This window comes from Protopterus annectens, chromosome 1.part2, assembly GCF_019279795.1.
Source record: "Protopterus annectens isolate FY-2018-M chromosome 1.part2, PAN1.0, whole genome shotgun sequence".
Taxonomy (NCBI): Eukaryota; Metazoa; Chordata; order Ceratodontiformes; family Protopteridae; genus Protopterus; species Protopterus annectens.
The window spans coordinates 553,783,741-553,808,949 of NC_056727.1; the positions used below are offsets into that span (position 1 = coordinate 553,783,741).

A 25,209-nucleotide genomic window follows, 5' to 3' on the forward strand; every position below is an offset into this window, starting at 1 on the left:
AGGAATAGTGGTCTTCAGCTCCGAAACAGCTTGGGTTGGAGCAGACAACAATTTAGCAAGGCCTGGTGCCTGGAGAAGCTTCGGCACCAATCGATCCATATCCAAATCTGAAAGGCTGACAGATGACCTAGATGACTGAATAGATGGTGCCGACTGGAATAATGGTGACTGAGGCACTTTGGATACTGGCTCCAAGGCTGTGGGCGGCTCCAAACAGAAAAGACAGTTGGCTCCGAAACCTGTGCAGCTGATGTCTCATCAGATTTTTTTGAATTTTTAGATTGTTTGAAGTCCTTAGATTCAACAGATGACTTGGAGGACTTAGAAGATTTGCTAGCCACATCCTGGTCACTCAATGCCTCTTGAAAAGGGTGTTTTAACAAACCCCTGTCCATTAATTTCCCTTTCCTCTCTAAAAGAACCCTGGAAGAAAAAGAATGGCAGACAGTACAAGATTCTTGCAAGTGGAAAGCCCCCAAACAATATTCGCAGGCAACATGTCCAGAAAATGTCAGCTACTGATGATTACAGTCCGGACATTTTTTAAAACCGGACTTTGGATGTTTGTCCTTATCTTTCGCCATAACACACTAAACACACGCGGATCAACAATTAGTGTGAAATTATTAACAATAGGCTCTAAACACACACACACACACACACACACACACACACACACACACACACACACACACGCCTGAGATAAAGTATCCAAAAACTGTTATACTACACTATAACTACTATAGAAAAAGCTATCTAAACAACCACACACACAGCCCAAAGATAACGAAGCCAAATATTTAAAGAGAGTAAATACATGCTAATATAATAAACACATGGGACTGCAATGGAGCTATAAGAGCTATCTAACCACCCAAGTTAAAAAAATTACTAACAGTATACAATACGTACTACAATAGAAACATTTTTAAAGTTTACTGGCCCGAGCTTTCACTGGAACCTCCGATCAGATGCCGCGGCAAACTAGATCGGAGGTAATTCACAGTGCATCATGGGATAGGGGGCTTGGCCTCAAGCTACTGGAAGACATCAAGCTTTGCATGTGGCCGTACCGGAGCGGAGGGATTGGCCCCAAACCCATCAACTTCACATCATCAGTTTGGGACAAGACTGTGAAATAAAATAATCTGAGCAAGAAGAATTGTATAAATATTTGGGAACTGATGAAAGATCAACAATAAAACGTGAACAAATGTGAATAAAACTCAGTACGGAATATTTTAGAAGACTTAAATTAATCTTGAAAACAGCGTTGACATCCAAGGACAAAGTTCAAGCTATAAATTAGTTTGCTCTTCCTGCCCTAACTTACTGGAGTGATTGGCCCCAAAATGTTTTGGATAGATTAGAAAGGAAAACAAGAAGGATGCTTCATGCTCAAATGATTTATAAAAATCAGTACATACCATGATTATATATTCCCCGTTCTGAAGGAGGTACGGGCCTTCTTGAAAATGATTACATTTATAGATCTGCAATTGTGGGGCAGCATACACATCTGCTTACCTCACAAGACCCAAATGTAGTGAAAGCTTTAACACGTTGTCGCGTCTTTTGGCTTTTCCCGGTTAGGGGGTCGCCACAGCGGAACTATGGTCCGCTAATGACTGGTAGTTGATTTTTACGTGCCAAGTTACCAGCCCTGACGCACAACCTTCAACGAAGGTACGCCCATTCACGCACGTTTCCATGCAGAAGACGCTCTAGCTGAGAATCGAACCGGACAGTGTCTTACTGTGAGGCGACAATGCTACTGCAGCACCACCACCGCTTTAACACATAAGGAGAATAAATCTAAGATGACTTCCCTTTTTAGTCTAGCAAAAACATATCGGCGTTAAACGGGAATGGAAATCAAACCAGAAGTAGATAAAAATCAGGCAGCAACTTACTGTGCCAAAAACAAAAGAAAGAATATAAGGTGAAGGATGAAAAGGCAAGAAATGTGGAAAATGCACAAATGCAGTTGCAAGTATAGAAAACTCCTGGAACAATCACATGTTCATTAGAATAAAACACAGGAATGGTTAAGCAGAGGTGAAGTCAAACCAAAGGATGAAAGGTTAATATTGGCAGCCCAAGATAGTGGACTATGTACACGTTGGTTTACAAAGTCTATCGAACATGTGGGAGAAACAGACAAATGTAGGTTTTGCAAAACAGAACTGGAGACAGTTGCACACCTTGTTACTTGTTGTGACATACTAATGTCAGAAAGACTGTATACTGAAAGGCATAATAATGTGGCAAGACTATTGTACTGGGGATTGTACAAAACATTACAATATTGAAGTAGTTGAAAAACACTGGAAACATGAGCAGCGAAGCATCATAGAAAATGATGAAGTCTACATCACATGGTATTACCCATTACCAACAGTTCAAAAGACAGATGAGAGAAAACCAGATATAGTGGTCCATGAAAAGAAGACAAAAGTAGCATTTATCATTGAATTTAATATATTCAGTGACTACAGTGTCGTGCGTACAGACCGACACAAAGTCAAAAATGAGAGCAATGTGGAAGAAAGATATCCAGACAGTTCCAAGAGTAGTAGGAGCAACGGGTCTTATAAAAAAGAATCTACACTTTATTTCTGATACGTTATAGATGCATGTAACTCTGTATGAACTGCAGGAGTCAATACTGAGCACATTGCGGGTGCTGCGAAGAGCACTTCTGGCTGACATCAAAGATTGAAACAATACTAACTTCATGAACTTTAATCATACTGTGACTTAGGAATGGGGTCTATTTCTGTCATTGTATTAGAAACCCAGAAGATTTGGAGAAATTAAAGAGATTCTATTGGAATGAGAAGCCGGTTTTCCCTCACTTCATATTGCAATTCTTATTTGTATTAGACTAGCTTACCATTAATTTCTCTACAAACTGTTCAAAATTTCTCTAAATATTAAATGATTGTCATATACTTTGTATCGATTAACCAATATTTTTATATTATACCATGACCGCCGAAAAACGTGCACGCTGATTGGCCAGCGTGCCCGTTGTAAATCAAGTTATACTAATGGAAAAAGGTCCGGTCGCCCGGACTTTTTTCCATTAGTATAACACGGTTTTTTAAAACACTGTCTCGCTATGTTAAATGGGTTTAACATAGCGAGACAGCTTTAAAATAAGCAACGGAGATCTCCGTTGCTTATTTTAAAGCTGTCTCGCTATGTTAAACCCATTTAACATAGCGAAACAGTGTTTTAAAAAAAAGCAACGGAGAAAGCAAGATCTCCGTTGCTTTTTTTAGTTTCTCGCTATGTTAAATGAGTTTAACATAGCGAGACAGTTTTAAAATAAGCAACGGACATCTCCGTTGCTTATTTTAAAACTGTCTCGCTATGTTAAACTCATTTAACATAGCGAAACTAAAAAGCAACGGAGACCTTGCTTTCTCCGTTGCTTTTGCTCAACTCTGATGTACCGCGCAGGCGCAGTACATCAGAACTGCCGCGGATGCCAGACATCTGCGGAAGGGCAGTAAACAGGCATTATACTATGCCATTATTTAAGAAAAGTAATAGTTTCTTTTCTTAAATAATGTCATGGTATAATAGCAATAACCCACTTCTGGGTGTGGGTAATGGTAAATTTACCCACAGTTGGTTTGTTTGGTCCTCGGGCCTCGGGACCAAACCACACCAACCGTGGGTAAATTTAGCATTACCCACACCCAGGCGTGGGTTATTGCTATATTATGTCTAATCTGTTATAGTTATTTAAACTGCAAATGTTTTTGTTTCATTTCTGAAGATTGCGAAATTGTTCTTAAAATTTTTTATAACAATTTGGAGCTTTCCTCCCCAGGCGTCCACTGAAAACGGGCTTCTACCCAGTCAAGACTTTCCAGGTAATCAAACATCAATAAATAAATAAAATGTGTTATGAGGGTTTCATTAAAACACAAAGTCTTGAAAAATATGACGAGTCCAAATGGAGATAAGAAACAACTGTATAAAAGATCAACCTGCCAAACAGTGTGTGCAGCACAAAAATTGGAAATAAATCAGCAATCAAAGAGTAGACAATAACTTATCATAATGGCCATGCTATCTGAATTATTAAGAAATGCAAACTGCAAATAGTAGTGCTTCAATAGACACATTTGGAAATTAATGATCATTCGAATTTGATAAGGAAAGGAATTCAGGATGGATATTCATTAAACTAACAGGGACAAAAGGAAAGGAAAGGAATTATACTAACTTCTAGAGGAGACATTGAGGCTGTATCTAGGGTACCTAAAAGGAAAAATATAAGAGGGTAGATTTCTGAAGAAAATACCTGGCACAGAAGGCATGAATTCAGTAGAAGGAACCGTGTACATATTATTCCCCAAGATAAAATAACTGGGCTACACTAGACAGAAATTATATTTCATAGGAACAAGTGAACGTTTTGACATACATCCAATAATTGTTTCAGATCATGCACTAATAAAAACTAAGATAAAATGCAGGGTAATGAAGTAAAAAAATAAGACACTGGTGCTTTCCCACCTACCTGTTAAAAACAGAGGAATTGAACGAGTGGGTAGTAGAAATTATCCAAAGTTAATAGGGAAGATTGGAATTGTTTCAGAAGTTACAGCTAGTGAGGGGGATAAAATGAAAATGGAGCTTAAAAATAAGGTAGCAATAAAAGCAAAGTACAGTGGTGTACACTTACAATAAATGTAGAGGTTAGTGTATTCACTGTTGTAGTCATTACATTTGGGTAATCTGCTGGCAGGTTGCCCTCAGTCGGCCTGAATAACAAAGTCTTGAGTCCTGCGTCGGTTGCGGTCTCCTCTTCCATGACGTCAGGTTGTCAGGGGTATAAAACATGCAGCCAATGCCATTTTAATCAGTTTTTCTTGCCCCAGATGTCAGGTGCCCCCCAAATGGGAGCAAAAATATTTATCATTATAAATATATAAATGCACTTTAGAAAATATAAAATTTACCTTCAACTAAAAGCAAATACATCACAAAGGCTTTTGAGTATAGTGAAGGAAAGAAAAGGTATAGAAAGGGGGCTGGCGGGTGGGTAATCTGGACTGCAACAGTGAATACACTCTAACATCTACATTTATGATAAGTGTACACAGCTGTACTATGTTCTTCATGTTTCACTGTTGCAGTCATTACATTTGGGTAGAATCCCAAAGCTATGGATGGGGGGATGGAACTAAACAGCATTAGGAGCAGCTACAAGGCCCTGCAGGACTGCAGTGGCAAAGCCTGCCCTGGATTTAGAAAAAAGAGAGGTAAATGGTAATGCTTTGTGAACGTATGAACTGAGCTCCAAGTAGCAGCTTCTAGAATGTCTCTGGTAGGGACCCCTCTGAGGAAAGCTGCTGAAGTAGAGGCAGCCCTGGTGGAATGTGATCCGATCCCCTTGGGCACAGGTTTACCATGGTGCAAGTTAGCAGAAACTAATGCAATGGCTTATCCATTTAGAAATAGTCTGCTTTGATATAGCCTTCCCCTCTGATCCTGCAGCAAATGCCACCAGTAGTTGCTCAGACTTTCTTAGAGATTTTGTCCTGTTTAAGTAGAATCTTAGTTGTCTGTGTACATCCAATGAATGCAGAATCCACTCCCCCCTTGTTCTGCGGATTTGGGAAGAAAGTTGGCAGATGAATGGTCTGATTAAGAGCCACACTAGATACCACTTTAGGCATAAAGGAAGGATTGGTCCTGAGGGCCACCCTATCTGGGTAAAAGATAATGAAAGGCTCCACTGCCATGAGAGCCTGTAGTTCTGAAACCCTTCTAGCTAAAGTAACTGCCAAAAGAAAGGCGGTCTTCTGAGAAAGAAATTTTATATACGCAGTAGCTGCTGGTTCAAAAGAAGGTAGGATGAGTTTTTCCAGCACAAAATTGAGGTCCCATGCAGGAGTTGGCACTCTCCTGGGAAGCCTTAAATTTTTGTCCCCTCTGAGGTACTGTTTTAGCAGGGGATGAGAAAAGAGGGGAGGCTCTGTGTTGTAATAGGCCACGATGGCAGAGGCATGGATTTTTATTGAAGAAAAAGATAGGCCCTTGTGAAGCATCTCAGTTAGGTATTGCAAAATCTGAGGAATATTGGGCTTTGTGTGTCTATTCCTTGTGCTTGGTTCGAAGCACAGAATCTCTTCTATTTATCAGCATAAGATTTTCTAGTACTAGGCCTTCTAGCCTCCAAAATGACATCCATCACAGGTTTACTGAGAGAGATGTGGTTGGTGAAATTAGCTGATTAGCCATGCTGCAAGATTCAGAGTTTGGAGCAGAGTGTGCAGAATTTGACAGTTCTGCTGAGACAATAGGTGAGGTGTTTGAAGCACGTACCATGGAGGAAGGTGCGACATATTCATTAGAAGCGGGTACCAGTGTTGACTAAGCCAGTCCGGAGCAATAAGAATCAAAGATTCTTGGTATTTCCTGTCTGACTTTTAGTAAGATCTTGGAGAGTAGCGGCAGGGGGGGAAAGGCATAGACTAATAGGTTTTTCCAGCTGAAGGACAGAGCATCCACTTTCCATGCTTTTTTGTGATGAGTTCATGTGCAGAATTTGTCCAACTGATAGATCTGTCTGCGCGCCCCCATTTTTGTGTTAACATGCTGAAGATTTGTGGATCCAATTTCCATTTGTGCGGGTCCATAAGATTTCTGCTTAGGTCGTGTGCCATAGTATTTTGCTTTCCTGGCAGGAATTGAGCTTGATGATGTATTTGGTAAGTCATGGCTGTGTTCCACAAGGCCATGGCTAGTCTGCAAAGGGGGTAGGAGTGGGTACCCCCCTGCTTGTTTATGTACCACATAACTGTGGGTTGTCTGTCTTTATTAGTAGTTGTCCTGGATGAAGGAAGTCCTTGAAGGCTGTCAAAGCATTCCGAACAGCTAGCATTTCTTTCTGGTTGATATGTGGATGCATTTGGTTTGGGCTCCATTTGCCCTGAATGCATCTCCCTGCCAGGTGGGCTCCCCAAGCATGGTCTGATGCGTCTGTAGTTAGGGTTTGGGTGGCAGGGGGAAGAATAAATGACAGTCCCTTGTTTTGGTGACATGTCTGTGCCCACCAAAGAAACTCCTGTTGCAGGCAGGAATGAGAGGAATCACTGTTTCCAGGCTGTGACAATGTTGACTCCATAAGCTTTTTAGATACCATTGAAGTTTCCTCATATGCAGTCTCGCATATGGAATTAGTAGAATGCAGGCTGCCATGGACCCCAAAGCCTGCAGAATATGTCTTGCAGATAGCTGGGTTTTTGTTGTCATTTGTTTGAAGTATGAAGTCGACTGAAATTGTTTGGCGTGAGGTAAGCCATCTGGGCAGTTGTATTCAAGCTTGCACCCAGGAATGTAATTATTTGAGAAGGTACCAGTTGTGATTTCTTTTCGTTTATGGTGTACCCTAGGCATGCTAGAAGTCTTTTTACAAAAGCCAGATGTTGAAGAAGAGTGTCCTTGTCCTTTGTCTGAATGAGACAATCATACAGATAAGGATAAATCTGAATGTTTCTTTGTCTGCAAAATGCAATTACTGGTGCCAGGCACTTTGTAAAGTCCCTAGGCGCAATAGATAAGCCAAAGTGCAGTGCAGAGAATTGGTAATGCAAACAAACCTGCTTTGAAGCGGAGGTATCTTCTGCAAGATTCCCTTATTGGGTTATGCATGTATGCCTCTTAAATCCAGAGTTATCAGCCAAGCATTCTTGCCTAGCATAGGCAGCAGCTGTTGTAAGATCAGCATTTTGAATTTTGGAATGTCCAGGAACATGTTTAGAATTGATAAGTCCAGAATTGGACGCCATGATTTATCTTTTCTGGGTACCAGGAAAAGTCTTGAATAAAATCCTTGTCCTTTTTCCTTTTCTGGTACGGGTTGAATAGCTCCCATATCCATGAGGGACATGACTTGTTTCTGGGCCTCTGCCCACTGGTTTGGTGGCTGATCTGGCCATCCGTTTGGAACTGGCAACATGTGGAAATGAAATCTGTACCCCTGGGATACTGTGTTTAATACCCACTTGTCCTGGGTAATTAACTGCCAATTTTGAGCATGAACTGCTAGTTTTCCCCCCAAGGTGGCTGTCAAAAGATAAAGTGCTTGGAGGTGGCAGAGGAAAGTCACTGAGACTGCTTACTGTAGGGTTGTGCTTTGCTACCTCCAGATTTGGAGGTGGAGGCACCCCATTGCTTTGACCTGCAAGATCCCTGTGATTGATATCTGGAGCCTTTGGAGCACCTGGGATTGCCCAGAGTGGCTCTGTTGGACACAGGAAAAGACCAATTCTTAATAGGCCAGTGCCTACTGAATCTGGGTGGCTGCACTTGCAAGAAATATTTCACAGTTTGCATAGATTTAGCTTTGTCTTCCATTTTCTTTAAAACCTCTTCTGCCTTATTACCAAACAGACTGTCATGCTGTAAAGGGGTATCCAACAATTTAGCTTTAACATGATCAGGCAGATTTTGCTCCTTGAGCCAGGCATGCCTTCTTATCACAGATCCAGTTACGGCGGCCCTGCAAGAGGCCTCCAAGGAAATCAAAACCACAGTGCAAAAGTATGCTTTCCAACCTGTTCAGCTGAATGCAATAAATCCTGTAGCTATTTTCCACACAATCAGAAATTAACATAAGTTTCTGTTTCAGTAAACCCATAACATGCTGTTGATTTTTAAGCATATGAAACTGGCAGTTTAAAGCCCCGATTGCCATGGTTGCAGACGTGTAAACCTTCTTTCCCCATCTATCCAGCGCCCTGGAATCTCTGTCAGAAGGGGTAGGATTTTTGGCTGTAGAAGCCTCAACACCCTTGGGACCCTGAGAAATAGTCTCAGGATCAGCTGCAGGATTTTTGAAAAGAAATTTGTGGGAGTCAGGAACCCTATAATATCTGTCTGGCTTACTAGGAGCCGGAGGCAGGGAATCAGGAGCCATGCTTGATTCCGAGAACACATCATCAATGTCTAATACAGGAGGTATTGCCAAAGGCCTATGCTGAGGAAGAAGAAGAAAATCCCTAAGCCTCTTTTTTGATTCTGAGAAATCCTGACTCTCCCAGTGAAAATGTTCCCTTAAAGTATGCAAAGTCACTCCAAAAGAGTAATCCTCAGGAGGAGAATCAGAAGGGATGGATTCCTCTGCATCAGAGTACTCATAAGGTGGAATAGAAAATTCCTGATCAGAAGAGGAGTCAGAAGAAATGGAAACCTGACCTGAAGATTCATAATCAGTGCCTTGCCTAGGCCTCTTAGTGGGGTGGGGGGGGTGGGGGGTTTGGGAACCCCTGATCAAGGTAATTAAGTCCTCAGCCATTTTGATAATTTGTTTTTTAGGCATCGGGGCCTGAGCATGTGGCTAATGCGTCGATTCTGTAGACATAGAAGTTGGTTTTGGCCTTGTTTTTGATGATGGCATCGGTTTAACATAAAAATGTCAAGGCCTGAAAATGCCCTCAGAAGCCGGTGCCTGCTCAGCGGCTCCAGACCCATCCAAGGGAGAGACATCCGCGGGTTCAATACTTGCAGAATCTCGTGGCATACCGGACTCCGAATGGGTCTTGGTAGAGACCTGCGACTCAAAAGTAGCGGGTATCAGGGGCTGCGAAAGCACCTCACTGAGTACCGGCAAACAGGCGACTGGCTTAGGAGAAGCTTCGTAGTCGGTTTTGGACCTCGACAGTCTGTCTCTGTCTTTTTCTTTGCATTTTTTTTGCAAACTCCGGTAGTCAGATTGCTAACAGATGACATTTCAGGGTAGTTAAATCTTGAACCAAAATATTTAGAAGCAAAAATATACCGACAGCGTTAGTTAAATTTAGCACAAAACCGACAGCAAGGCACGTTGTGATCAGGGCCTAGGCAAAGAATACAGTACAAATGAAAATCCTTATGAGGTATTTGCTTCCCACAAGTAATGCAATTGTTAACTTTTACTGACATTGGTAAGGAGCAAGAAAAAGTTTCCCCAATGGGGTACTTAGCTTTAGTTTGAAGACTTCGGTTCTGAAACTCAAAAATGAAAATTTCAGGTGTCGGCCGACCGGCACTTGCGAACTGCTTCTGCTTCGGGCGCCGCACGGCAAGAAAGACCGATTAAAATGGTGTTGGCTGCATGTTTTACACCCCTGATGACCTGACGTCATGGAAGAGGAGACAGCAACTGACGCAGGACCCAAGACTTTATTATTCAGGCCGACTGAGGGAAACCTGCCAGCAGATTACCCAAATGTAATGACTGAAACAGTGAAACACGAAGAACATGAGAGATATGGTTAAGAAGTAATAGGAATTATTTAGAGGGGCTGACAAGGTTAAACTACTGAAGAATTAAGAGGAATCTCACAGAACAAGAGGTGCAACCACAATCTGGATAATAAGCATGAGGTTAGAAAGATTAACATTAAGTATCTGTTTTTCATAACTCCAAAACTCTAGAGCAAAAAAAACTTTTAGCACAATGAGAAGGTTGTTGCCAAACTTAGGGAACCTATAACAAGAAAAATAACCAGAGATCCTGTAGGAGGTATTACAGACATTTTTAGAAATTTTATGAAAGTGAGAAATGCGGAAATCAAGAGAGAGCTGAAATGGAAATATTTCTGCAAGACTTAAGTATGCCAAGGGTAGAAAAACTCAACAATTAAAAGTCAAAAGTTAAAAGGAGAAGAGATAAAATTGGTGATGCATAATCAACCTGTAGGAAAGTCTCCAGGAATAGATGGTATTCCAGAGGAAGTTTGGAAATTAGGAGAGAAGAACGTCATACAGATCTGGAAGGCTTTAACAGTATTTTAAAAGAAGGGAAATCACCAACATCTTGGAAGAAAGCTTGGTGGCTTTAATACCTAAAGATGGTAGAGACTTATTAGATCCAGCTTCATATAGAATCATTTCAATTTTAAAACCATGATTATAAAGTGTTTATGTCTATACTAGCTAAAATAATAGCAAAGGTGTTGTCAAAATTGACAAATATGAATCAATGTGGTTTTGTGGAGGAGAGGCAAACATCTAACAACATTAACAGAACTGTGACGACTGTGCCCTGGCCCAGCAATCAAAGAGCCTCAATCCTCACCACTAACACCTGGGTGGTCGTCTCATATAAGATGAAAGAATAACAAATACACACAGTAAAGCACAATTTTCCTTAAGTGCACATGGAGATCACAGTTAGTCTGGGGCTGGTTGCTCCCTTGCTCTCCAGGTCCCCAGTAAGACTCCCCACTGGCACAGCTATAGGGTCCAGATCTCAGCCTAGCTGGCAAGCAAACCTCCAGTACCCTCTCTGTTCCACCAGTGCTTTGCGTCCCTGCCCAGGTAGCGGACACACCACACACACTTTGAGATAAGTCATTTTACAACTTCACAGACACTCCTGGGAAAGGCTGACACAGATACTCCAGCTGAGCCCCTTTACCCAGACTATATGGTCGTAATTTCTGCCACCACCAGCTAATACGTATCAGCCACCCAAAGGCCCTTAAAAGGGTGTCCAATTACTACTGTGCAATATTATCCAATTGGTAATGTGACTATTCAGTCTAAGGCTTATTAGAGTGGCTTATCACAATAAACTCTATAAATATTCAATGTACTCTAGAGCTTACTTATCTCTACACAAACCAGCCACAGGTAAAAGGTTTTTAAAATATTTAATAATAAATAATTAAAACCACAAGACAATATTACTACACCACAATGATATCTAAGAGCTCAGAGATCACACAGAAACTTAAAACAATACAGTAGGAAAGTTCTGATATAACAGAAAAACACTTGTCTAACTTTCTTCTAAGTTCCTAGCTATTATTACAAGAAAACATACTTCTAAGACGCTACTTACATAAGACAACAGGCAGAGTGCTGATAAGTGGGATATCAAGATCAAAATGCTCACAGTCTCTCATTGATCAATAGTTTTTTTAAACTCACTAACAAACATCTTTGCTAGGCCCTCCCAGATTACATCACTGACACTTAGGTTTTCCCAGTATACACATTACATCATTTTGACAGTCTGGAGTTCCCGGGCAAAAAGGCTACATTATTTAGCAATCTAACACCTGCTCAGGAAACTACAACAATAAAAGACATTTCACATGTACACTCTAGCAATTATTCCTTAAGTTAAGACAATAGAAAGAATGTGTTCAGCCAGCTGCTTCGGCACCACTATTTAGATAATTTTACTTCAAAAAACCTTTGAAATGCTTGGCTTAGTTTTCCTTACAGCAGATGGCAATGTTGCAACAATCTTGAAGTTCACATTTTACAGTGTTTTCTTTCATTTAAGAACACAAGCCTGTATTTTACATTTATATATACAAATGATAGAATTATGTATCAAATTCTATTTGACTAGGCTGGCAGCCTTCACCCATCTTCCTCCAATCTTCACAAGAACAATGATGAGCCACAGGGGAGAAGAATGTAATAGTGCTGTTGCTGGTGGGTCTTGATGCACAGAAAACATTCAACAGAGTAAGCTGGGATTTTATGAGTAAGGCAATGGAAGCATTTGCATTCCCGGATACAATAATAAGGTTACTTAAGAGGATATATGAGGGATCGGCGGCAAAAATTAAAGCACAAGGGTTCCTTTCTGATAAGCTGTGTCTGAACAAAGGAACCAGTCATGGTTGTCCTCTTTCCCCCTTTACTTGTTTTATATTTAGAATCATTGGCAAATAAAATAAGGGACTCAGAAAATAAAAAAATATAATTGGCATGGTAATCAAGAAAAGTTTGGTTTATTTGCAGATTATATTATTTTCTACCTAATAATCCCAGAAAAAGACACCTTGGCGTTGTGGAACATTTCAAGATAGTTTTGTGTTTTTTGGGATAAGAAATTAATGACAGCTATAGCCATACATTATATGCCCGCAGATGAACTGTTTCAGCAATAACCACTTTTATGGGGACATGATGAGATGAAGCATTCAGGAGTATGGATTAAAATGCTTTTGTCAAAGCAGCTAAGGATATGTGGGAAGAGACTAAGCAAAAGAGAATACAAAAAACGAGAACCTGGAAGCTCTTGTTTACGGATATGGACATAAGAAACATGCAGTGAAAGTGTTTTAGTCCCTTTAGGTTTTATACACACATCAGGTATATATTTTTTATCAACGAAAGAAGTTGTTGTGGATAACAATTAAAGAGTTGAAGGAATTTATCTGGGAGGGGAAGAGGGAAAAGGTTAAATGGGATAAGCTGATCCTTCCACTAGAACAAGATGGTTTAGGATTACCTAATTTGAAGGGATATTTTAGAGTTGTACAAGTACAAAGTTATAATTCAAAAGGGATAATGATGAACATGGGGGGAAATTCAAGAAATAAAGACAGAGTGGGATTTTAGATGCAGATCCTTAAGGAAAATATTAATATAATATTCTGGTTATCAGTTAAAGTAGCAGAAAGTATTCCAAGAACTAAGTCAACACGAGAATGGAGAAAGGAGATTTTGCAGATAGGAATGACAAGTAGGGATACAGAGAATAGGCAAGAGGGAGCTGTAATTTACGGGAGAAAACTGGCAAAGGAATCAAGGTACTGGAAGCAAATATGAAAAGATAATAGAATGGGGTGAGGCCAGGAAGACATTTGGACTGCAGGCTAAAGACTGCCTTCTCTACCAGGGATTTATATCAGAGCACAGGCAAACAGGAAGAGATTCTCAGAGTTTTTAGTTGAATCTAGAACAGAAACTGCTGTTAAAAAATGGATAATTAGTAGTGTGTATAAAATATTGCACTATAAGAACCAATCCCGGGAGTATACAAAAGACTGGGAAGAAAGATTGGAGAAGCAATTTACAAGGGGAGAATGGGAGGATATATGCATGATTCTATGTATGCAACAAAGTCCAGAAGGTTTAGGATTTTTGCTTGGAATTTTTGTACTCCTAGCAGACTCCAAATTATTTTTCCTCGGGTAGATGGCAAATGTTGGAAGTGTGCTGGGGAAGAAAGAGTTAACTGGGAACATATGTTTTGGGGGCATAATGGGTTGGCACTATTTAAAACTTCCATACAGAGCATCCTGTCGGAAATATTGGGTGAGCAAATGGGTGTAACTAAAAAAAAAAAATTCTTCTGATCTGGGATACAGGATCTGAATTGCCTAGACACAGTAAGGCTTTGTTAAGTTTAATTATGGTGGCTGCCAAAAAACAATTACTAGAAAATAGTCTAAACTAACTGTGTTTGAAGTATTGAATATTGTAACAAAGACAACTGGAAGTGGGACATTTATAAAACCAAAAGAGCAAATTACATCAAGATATGTAGAAATTGTGGGAAAAATACATGCAGAATAATGTTCTAGAGGAGTGAGGTTTAAGGAAAGGCAGGAACTGAACAATTTCTGTACTGTGGGACTGATGATAGTTATAAAAAAAGCACATACGTGATGTATATATAACTCAAAACATGTTAATATGTTTTTTCTTTTATATTAAATTATCACTTCAGACATAGGCAAACATGCATTAACAAAAATGAAGCACTCATTTCTGCAAACCCTGTCCAATCAAATCTGTAGGTTCACCACATTTTTCTCTGAAAGAAAATATAACCGTTTAGTTCTAATTAAAGCAAAGTGGCTTTCCATATACAAAGACTCCTTAATTTTCTTCTTCTCCAGCAGACTCTCAAAAAAGAGAATTCTATGACCCTTAGATCAGTCCTTTCACTACCAATCCATCTCATCACAAAAGTCCAGTCCACCAAAAGCATCTCAGTAATAGCATCTTGGCCATTGGAATCGCTCTGTACAAAATTAATAGACACTACCTGCATCCCCAATTTTAAACAGCTCAAAAAAATGTATACAGAAGAGCTGCTTGCAAATGCATTTTTTTTCACAAGGCACTACCTAACTCCAAATAACTCCACTATACTTACTCTGTCTTACTCTATCCTACCTCCCTACGTTCACCTCATTACTTCACATTAAGACATCTACCCTATACCTTCCTCCACAAACTCTCTGCACCCCACCCCACCACATCCCCAGCCCCACAGCACCTACTTTCATCTATTTTACTTCACTCACCGTTCTACCAGTCTTCCATCATCCACCATATTATCTTATTTGTAGCTATAATTCAACTTAACCTACAATAAGTCTGTAAATAGACTTGCATACATCCTTAATACATGTATTCCTACTTTGTTAGACTTCTAATACATCACTATAATGTTTCTGAATGCTGGATATTGTAGAAGATAGATTCCCACCAAGTTAAACAGACTTAGAATGATGCTCTTTAATGTTTTTACATACATAATATTGTATCTGTGTTCTTCATCTGTACTGCAAACTGCTTCTTATTCTACTATTAATTTGCACTTGCCTCTCCCAGGCTGAGCCAGAAAATGGTACGCCTGGAACAATGTTCTACCCCAGTCAACAAACAGTACCTTATACACTGTGCTACAACTGGAGCAGTATAGGACTACTTTGGGAGTATAGGGCTACTTCAGTACATCATTCTGATAAGGACGCACAGGTTGTTGCCATTACCATTATGCAACAAAATGGAGGTATTTTTGTTATATCCATCCCATTTTCCTGTCCCCCCTTCCGAATCAGGCAAAGACCTGCACCTCATTGACATACATGCATACACCTGTGCATGGCAAGAGAAAAAAGAACTCTTGTCCTTATGTCAGTCACCTGCTGGCTACCTAATCCCCACTATTCTCAGGGGCCACATTCGCACTATCATTGTCCACTGTTTTATCATTAGAAAAAGTGAACCCGCAGTAACACCATCCTTTCACATGCAAACTGGTCTTTCAAAGTCCAAGCACTTAAACAGTCTTCACAAATGCAGGTAGAGAGTTTGAATGCCTATGGCCTGTGCCATTCAATTAAATGCCTTAAGTACTGCATTTTGGTATCCGACAGCTGTGCAGAGGTATGCCTTTTGAAACAAACCAGCTTGATTTTTAGCTGTTCCAATCTGAAACATTTAGGACTCGTGCAAACCTGAGCTTCTCATTCATTTCCCAATATCAGTTTTACTTTAGTAAAGGTCGCATGGAAGCCAGAACTTACTCCAGCAATTAACTGGCATGAGGGACACAGCCAGTTCTGAGCTGCAAGCAAATCCATCCCAGGACACACAAAAATGTGTGATCATACACACACACACACACACACACACACACACACACACACACACACACACACACAGACCTTCAGGCAGTTTTACAGGCTTGTCAATTCATCTATCAACATGCCTTTGTAATGTGGAAAGAAACCAAAGATTCATGCAAAAACCAACACAGATGCAGGGAGGATAAACAAACTTCACACAGAAAGCATCCCAGGGTGGAAATCAATGGAGAACCAAAGTAAGATGACAATGCAATCCACTGTACCACTCTGCTGCCAACTTCTTTCAGCTGCAAAGTACACTGAAGTTTCAGACTTCATATCCCTCAGAAAAATGCATGCTAATTAAAAATCCTATATTTTACAAACTTTCTAAGTTTATAAAATTAAAATTTAACAGATGTCCCTGACTTGTGGATTCCGCCCCACCCATTATTTTTTTCCTTTGTCCAGAATTCTCGTTTTAAGAGGTTGGAAGGTATGCCCATTTGTATATCTTGCAAAGAATATCACAGATCCAAATCATTACATTATTGCATGAACTATTACATTATCATGATTACTATGAATTGACCAATGGCATGATATTTCTAAATCAGTTCTGAAGAGATTAACCTAAATTATATGCAATAAATATCACATCTGTTTCATATGCAGCAGCAATAAGGCTGAGTCTGTGGTCGGCACTTAAAATGCAGGGACAAAATAACTAAAGCCAAAGCATTAAGTCCATAAATACTTGTAGTTTACAAAGATATGAAGATGGAATATCAAATGACAGGGTATTTCCAAACAGTTAATGCACAATACGGTTACTTTGCTTGCATAAACATTTTATGGGCTGGTTGCTCTTCACAGAAATAAACTGGAATCACAGTTAGTTTATATTCTACTTTTGTAATTCAGCATCTGATCTGTGGCCAACACTTATGAAATCTGCAATGGCATAACAATTGCTGACAAAGCTTTAAGAAGCCATGGATTCTAACTTTTAATGTAATTAATGCCAGAAAATAAATGCAAAGAGGTATGACATGTTTTTTAAAAACGCTTACAGTTTGCACGTGACAATAACAGGAACTCAGTGTTGGAAAACCTACACAAATAGCTACACTGATGATCATACCTTGAAAGATGGATACTACCCATACCTCTCAACCTCTTACAGCAAGAAATCTGGACAAAGCCATTAATAATGGGGGGACAACGGCCCAAAAATAGGGGCACTTTTTAAATACTGCTCTTACAAACTCAGAAAACTGATAGAACAGGTTTTTCATTAGCATTAATTTTCTGAAGTGTATGAAGTCAAACTCAAATGTCATTTTCTGACTTCAACCCTCGACTTGCCAGAAAAAACACAATTTTTTGAGAAACAGACCCAAAATAGAAGGTGAAAATCTGTACAGCTGAGGTATATACTGCAAGAACTTGTCATATCTTACTCTGAAGTTAGAACTTGTCTGACTGAAGACTGCTGGAACAGGGCTCAGTTTTGATCTTTTTTACTGGTTAATTGGGTTGTTGTTATATCTTTCGGCTTTTCCCGGTTAGGGGTCGCCACAGCGGAACTCCGGTCAGCTAATGATTGGCAGTAGATTTTTACGTACCGAGTTGCCAGCCCTGACGTACAACCTTCAACGAAGGTACGCCCCACTCACGCACGTCTCCCCACAGAAGACGCCTTAGCTGAGAATCGAACAGGACAACGTCTTACTGTGAGGCGACAATGCTACCGCAGCACCACCACCGCAGTCTGTTTACTGGTTAATTGGGTAATTTGTTTAAATCAGTTTGCTAGTTTTCTATTGTTATATAAAAAAAATTGCGCTTTAGCTGCACTTACTGTATTTGTGTTTCTTGCTACTTTATTTTGCTTTTACTACCTGTTCTTAAAAGTACTTAATTGCATTTATTCTGCTGCTTTTATTACTGCTTTTTAGTAGCCTGATTAAACTGTTACTGTTATTCTAAGCCTTTGGTTTAAGCACTTGGGCTTCAGACCAGTTATTTTACATTAAGAAGGTGTGGACTGCACTCTTGTGGGAGGACAGGGTAGATTCTGCCCTTCTGAGCTGAGTGTTTCTGGTTAAAGGCTTATTGTGCCTGCTTATTTAAACTGTTTCTTTTTGAAATTGGTACGCCTTGTTTGCTGTAGCATAGACTAGATTCAGACCTGCTGAATCTAACTTTGTTTGTATAACTTAAGCATTAATCCCGGCCATTTTATTTGGAGAATGTTCCCCTTAACCCTAGTGGCAGGAGTGTGCAGTTGGAACTTGTCTGATCGAAGACTGCTGGAACGGGGCTCTATTTCTAGAATTTTGTTGGTTAATTCATTTGCTATTGTTATATTAAAAAAATAATTAAAAAAACTACACTTCAGGCATCACCGCTTAGAGTTAAACTATTCCTGGTGCCATAAAGTCCGCTCTTTAAAATTTTCCCTTAGAACTAGCCAGTTTTTTTAGTTATAGCACTCAAATCTGTTTCTCTGAGCTCAGCACTTGTTCAGAACTCATTCTAAGCACTAAATAAGCTACAAATTACTACAGTACTCAACTTTCCTCACTTGTCTAGAGGAAAACAAGTTTTTAGTACTTAATAAATAAGCACCTATCCAGGTATATCCAAGGGTCAGCTCCTGGTGTTTTCTACTGTCTACCTGATGAATCTGTGCATCTTGGGGCAATGCAGCAATTCCCTCATGTACAAAGACAACCCTCTCCTCCTACCACCCAACACTACAACCTGTGAGAGATGCACTTATACAGCCAAACTGGAAGCAAAGCTCTCTTCACCCAAGACTGAACTAGACAGTCAAGAGAAGAAGGTAAACACTTGCACCACACCACACTCATCACACAGTCCCTCAAAACCTACACCACCAAAGCACACACATAGAAGCACAAAACACAAACCTACATTCACAGAGGCTCTCAATAAAAATCTGCCCAAGCAACAGAGACTGCCAAAACAGAAATGCAAGCAACCTCCACGCCCCAACACAACCCAAATGACACACAGCCTACAAACTCAGTGTACCACTCAACTACAGCCCATAAGGCATAACGTACCAAACACTCTAGTCATAGGTGACTCTATAGTCAGGCACACTGATGTTCCACTCACCAGGCTAAACAAGAAGAAAGTTACTGTCAACTGCCTGTCGGGTGCCAGGATCCGCCACATAACGCACACACACAGTTCACTCCACAAGTAAAATATGACTCTGTCATTGTCCATGTTGGTGTGAATATCCTGAGACGTACCTCCCTGGACTACATGAAAAGAGACATGGAGAAGCTGTCCGATCTTGTAGCCCAGGCAGGTATGACCCCTAGCCTTAAGTAGCATCCTGCCATCACCCAGAATGATACCACAGTACAAGGACAAAATGATTGACTTCAAAAATTGGCTAAGCTTCTGGTGTCATTCTAAGGGGATCCAGCATCGGTCTGCCTGGGATGACATGATCGACAGACCACGATGCTTTGCCAGAGATGGCCTGCAACTGTCGCCCTTGGGATTTTGGATACTGGCCAAGGCTCTTGCCAGCCTTATAGTGCCTTTTTTAGGCAAGGTTCAAATGACAAATTCAGCACCGTAACACGTACAAGCAAGCAAAATCTGAGGGTAATGCTACTCGATGCTAGAAATCTAAACCTCAAAATGCACTCACTCGAGACAATCCTTAAAATGGACAACACTGGCATCTGTGCAGTGACAGAGACCTGTTTCAAGGCTCCAGAGAGCACCCCTGCATTACCAGGCTATAATTCATACCACACCTTTCGGCCACCTAACCTGGACTGAAACACTAAAGGCGGAGGCTTGTCCATATTCATTAAGGAAATCCACACCTCCAGGCTAGTTGCTCAGCATAATGCGTCCGAGATTATTCAAGTGCAACTAACTCTGGACAAGACTGCAATCCAAATTGTAGCTTGCTACAGATCCCCCACCATGCCTCAGGATTCCCACTCCTCATTTCTTGATACACTGGAAAATATTAGGGTACAACCCAACACCCTAATAATGGGCGATTTCAACTACCACACCATTAACTGGGGAAAACTACTCGTGTACAAACTCTTTTGCTCAACGTTTTCTGGAATTCATAAATTCCAATGCCTTGGATCAACTTATCCACACCCCCACTAGGGGCAGCAATATCCTAGACCTGGTCATTACCAACATGGGCGACCAGTGTTCCACACCAGAGGTCAATTCCTCATTGGTCAGATCCGACCACAAGCTAATCACACTTGACATCCACATACCGCCCCCCACCCCGCATTAGGGAAACCACTGTAAAACATTTCTCCAAAGCCAACTTCACGCTTCTTAAGACAGAAGTGGCAAACTTCACGACACCCATGCAGATGGACAATAGAGGTACGACTGCTGAATCCTACACAAATTCACTTTATAAGCAGTTACATGAGTGCATGGATCATGCTATCTCTAATGGAACCAAGATGCTATCCTCCAAAAAAGGAAGCCAATCTGGTGGTCCCCTGCCATAAACAAACTCTACAACAGAAGAAAGAATCTATTGCAAGAGTAAAATCCCATGACTGGAGGAACTCCCTGGTCAGCCTCAGTAAGAAGCAGAGATCACTCATAAAATTCTCCAAAGCTAGTTACGAAAACAAAATCACCACTGATTCTAAAGACAACCACAATGCATTCTATAGCTATGTCAAGAATCTCAATGGCAACACTCTGAGTTACAGCACAATGGCACTAAATATACAGAACCAACTGATATTGCCAACATCCTGGCAGATAGGTTCAGTGCTAACTTTACCCCCCTCTCACCCCCTAAAGGCTCACCCCCTAAAGGGCCCATCGCTATACTGGAAGAATGCAAAGTTCCTGTATTCATGGCTGCACAGGTAAATAAAACACTCTCCAAAGCCAAGAACACAGCATCCATGGGACCTGACAACATCCTAGGCCTGTGCTCTACACGAACTACAGAACAAACTGGCACCCCAACCAAGTACCATGTTCAATCATAGCCTCACCTCAGTCTTTGTGCCCACTGAATGGTGCACAGTGACTGTTATCCCACTCCACAAAGGGGGAGCCACCACGGACCCCGAGAACTACTGCCCCATTAGCCTGACGAGCCTGGTCTGCAAGGCCATGGAATGTATCATCATGGAACTTATAAATAAAGACATTGGTAATCTCCAAACTCTGGACCCCACCCAGTTTGGGTTTGTAAAAGGCAGATCATGTCTCCTAAACTTGATAGACTTCTTTGAAGCATCACCAAAGCCATAGACGAAGGTAAGGTGGTTCACACAGCCTATCTAGATATTGCCAAGGCTTTTGACACCATCCCCCACTCTGGAATTGTAGATAAACTCACTAAACTAGGTATATATCTCTATGTCACAAGATGGGTTGCCAACTGGCTCACTGACAGAACCCACAATTTGAAAGTAGTAGACTCCAAATCCGACTTCAGACCAGTAACAAGTGGAGTAAACACAGGGTTCAGTCCTGGGTCCTCTCCTGTTTGGTATCTACTTCTCTGAAGTACAGGCTAACACAGAAGGTCTTTGGGTAATGAAGTTCACAGATGACTGCAAACTAGGAGCCCTAAATCGAAACTCCTAACGATGTGGACGTCCTACAAAAGGGCCTCACTGAAGACAGATGCCTGGTGTCAAAGCCATGGCCTCAAGCTCAATGCCAAAAAGTGCACTATCATCCCATTTGGTAAAACCTCTGTAGCCATGAACTACCACATAGGTGGTAGTCTACCTAACACCGAAAGTGTGATAAGAGACCTTGGGACACAGGTGGACTGTAGTCTCTCCTTTGATAATCACATCATCACAGTAGTCAGGAAATCCTTCTACATGGCACACCTCATCACAAAAGGTTTCTCATCCAGGAAAAAAAAAAAAAAAAAGAGGTCATTGTTCCCCTCTGCTCGTCACTCATTAGACCCACTATAGAGTACAACACCCTTTTTGGTATGTACCTCACAGGACATCTACAACAACTGGAAAGGACGCAGAAATACCTCACAAAGAGGATTACCGGCCTCAAACAGATGCCCTACTCAAAAATACCCAGCTTTACTCCGTTGCATATCGCCTACTCATAGGCGATCTCTGCCTAACATACAAAGCTATGTCAAACCCAGAGCTGTTGGAGACTTCCCATACTCTGGAACAAACTACCTATCTGTATCAAACAAAGCTCCTCATTAGCACTCCAAGAAAAATCTTGATGATTGGATGGGAAATAGGAAATTCAACCCAGGGATCACTTCTGTGGCTCTGCTTAACAGGGGCACAGGAAAATAATTTTCTTGGGTGGCTTTTTGGCTAGGCTTATATAGACCCTAGGGCCAATAGCCTAGTACCTACCTATGAAAAAGTCTAACTTGAGTTCCTTTTTCTGGCAGACTATATCAGGAAATTAGTCATCCAAACTCTTTTGCACAAAGGAATTTCTCTAAAGTTATCTTCTCTGCTTTTCCCCACCAGCTACATCAAACGTAATTGCAAATGGCTCTTTGGTTATCAAATCAACAAAGTACTGCTGTATAGGTCAAACCATTCCTGGTATCTCTTAACATCCCTTCACAATAGAGAAGGCAGCATCCTCACTTTCCTTCTGTTACAGAAATAACAGTCTAAATAAGAAGACTCTGTAGAGAGTACCTGTACACCCTTAAAAGATGCACATTTCTATCATCACCTTTCTCTCCCCTGACACACAATCATCTGTTTTAAAGAAGTAAAACAGTTTCACAACTTTTTCTTCCAAGTGTCACAATAATGCCTGAGAACCATTTTCATTTGTGTCTTCTACACAGATACTAATAATTAATAATATGCTCACAGGCTACCCAACCTAATTATCTAAGGAGATCACCTCAGCTCAGTAATTACATTAAGGAACATAACAGTATACAACAAGACTTACACATCTGTTTGATTCTGTTCATACAGAGCTTTCATTTCTTCAAGCACCTGCCGGACACCATCTTCCTGTGAGGGACAACAGAATTAAAAAGACCACAATGAGCTACCAAAATTAAAAACAGCAAAACATGTCCCTTTAATAAACAAATGAATAAATTCTAGAAACTAGAATAATAAAAATTTACACTGCAAAGTTATAGCTGAAACTTATTCTTCAGTGTGTCTGCAGTAAAAAACACATTTATTAAAATGCTCAAGCACATCCCATTAATGAGTGGAGATTTCTGATGTAGATAACAGCTTCACTAAGTACTATTTTGTATGGCGAAATCAAAAACAAAAGTTATGATCGATGTCTCTTACTGTCCGGTTCAGCAGATCAGAGACCAGACATACAGCAAGACTTCAGCCTGTCGAGCTCGGCCTCCACTATGCATATTCCATCATTCATCAATATTACCTCAGATCAAATTTGCCCATACTGCCCAAATCGACAGCACTCAATCACTATGGGAAAATACCAAGAACCCCAACGAAGGAGTAAAAAGAAATCTCCCCAACTCGGTCATCCCATGATTGAGAAACTCACTACAACATGGGGGGGAGGGGGTTGAACCAGACAGAAAAAGACAATATTGCTCTATCATTATTGTAAGTACCTAACTTCTGTATCTGATGATGTGATTTCCATCTGGATTCAACCTATGGGATACAGTCCCCAGTCAAGTAAAACCCTATGTCTCACAGAAGGATACTGCACGATATGGTAGAATCAAAAAAGCTCTGGACCTCGACTAAATGTCCAGTTTGAAGTGGGACACAAAGGTGTGAGGGCCCACTCAAGTAATAGCTGCACAAACATCAACCAATGCAGCTCTAAAGAAAGCTGTAGAAGCAGCCATAGCTCTAACAAAATGGCCTTTTGGTTTACCCTGCAAGGGCTTTTCTTTCAAATCATACCCAAAAGAAATACAACCTTAGACAATGGCATGCCCATCCGGGCCTTGGAATAGGACACAAACAACTGTTTGGACTTTCTGAAAGATTTGATTCTGTCCAAGTAAAACGTGAATTGTCTACGTACATCAAGGCAATGCATCAGGTATTCTCCCCTGTTGGAAACATCAGGAAAAAACACTGGTGAGTGAATGGACTGATCCAAACTGTTCTTGGTAGCCACCTTTAGAAGAAAGGAAGGATCCATGCAGAGGGACACCCTGCCTTTATAAAAAAGGAGTAAGGAGGTACTGATGAGAGGGGCTTGCAGTTCTGACTCCCACTTGGCAGAAATCACCTCCACCAAGAATAAGGTCTGCCAAGATAAAAACTTCAGGTCAACTGTAGTGGAAGGTTCAACGGGGAGAGCAGCCAGCATCTGAAGGATGAAAGTTAAATTCCATGGAGGCACATGGTCCCAGACAGGAGGACATAATAAAAAGGTACCCTAGAGGAAGGCCTTTGATACTTTGAGAGCAGCCAAAAGCATACTGTCCCTACCAATGTGAAAATTGGAAATGTCTGCCAATCGCACCTTAATAGTAGGATAACTGGAACCAGAGTTAAACAAATCTGCTAGGAAGTCTAGAATGACCTCCAAAACAGGATGAAAAGGGATCCAAGCCTTTAGAGGTAGCCCAACAAGAAAAATTTTTCCACTTACTGGCACACCCTATGCATACACAATTTTTGAGAAGAATACAAAATATGCACTACTGCATATCCAAAAGCTTGGGATTTCTGGCCATCAAGAGAATTGGAAAACCATGGAGTTAACTAGAGTGTGTGAAGGTTGGGCTAGGTCTAGACCCCGGATGAGAGTTTAAATCCAGAATCGGATCCAAGACCCAAGGAGGGTACTTCAGAAGAGGCCAAAGAAAGGGGAACTACACCTGATGGGGCCAAAGGGCAGCAATGAGGATTACAGATGCTTTGCAATGTGCTGCACTCTAAAGAAACTTTATTAGAGGGGTCAGAGAATAGGCATACAGAAGAGCCAAGCATACAGAAGAGTATCTCTGGGTGACTGTCCCTGAGGAGGGACTATAGCAATAACCCACGCCTGGGTGTAGGTAATGCTGGATTTACCCACGGTTGGCGTGGTTTGGTCCTGA

General features: G+C 40.9%; 1 protein-coding gene across 2 annotated transcripts in view; it reads right to left on the reverse strand.

Annotated features, from left to right (window-relative positions):
• GINS1 (GINS complex subunit 1) overlaps positions 1-25,209 on the reverse strand; it is a 498,875-nt gene that overhangs the window by 399,456 nt on the left and 74,210 nt on the right. For both annotated transcript variants that reach the window (XM_044057650.1, XM_044057644.1), the window contains exon 2: positions 23,100-23,164. In XM_044057650.1, the coding sequence (XP_043913585.1) occupies positions 23,100-23,134 (35 nt within the window). In that variant the 5' untranslated portion in view covers positions 23,135-23,164. The remainder of the gene's footprint in view (positions 1-23,099; positions 23,165-25,209) is intronic.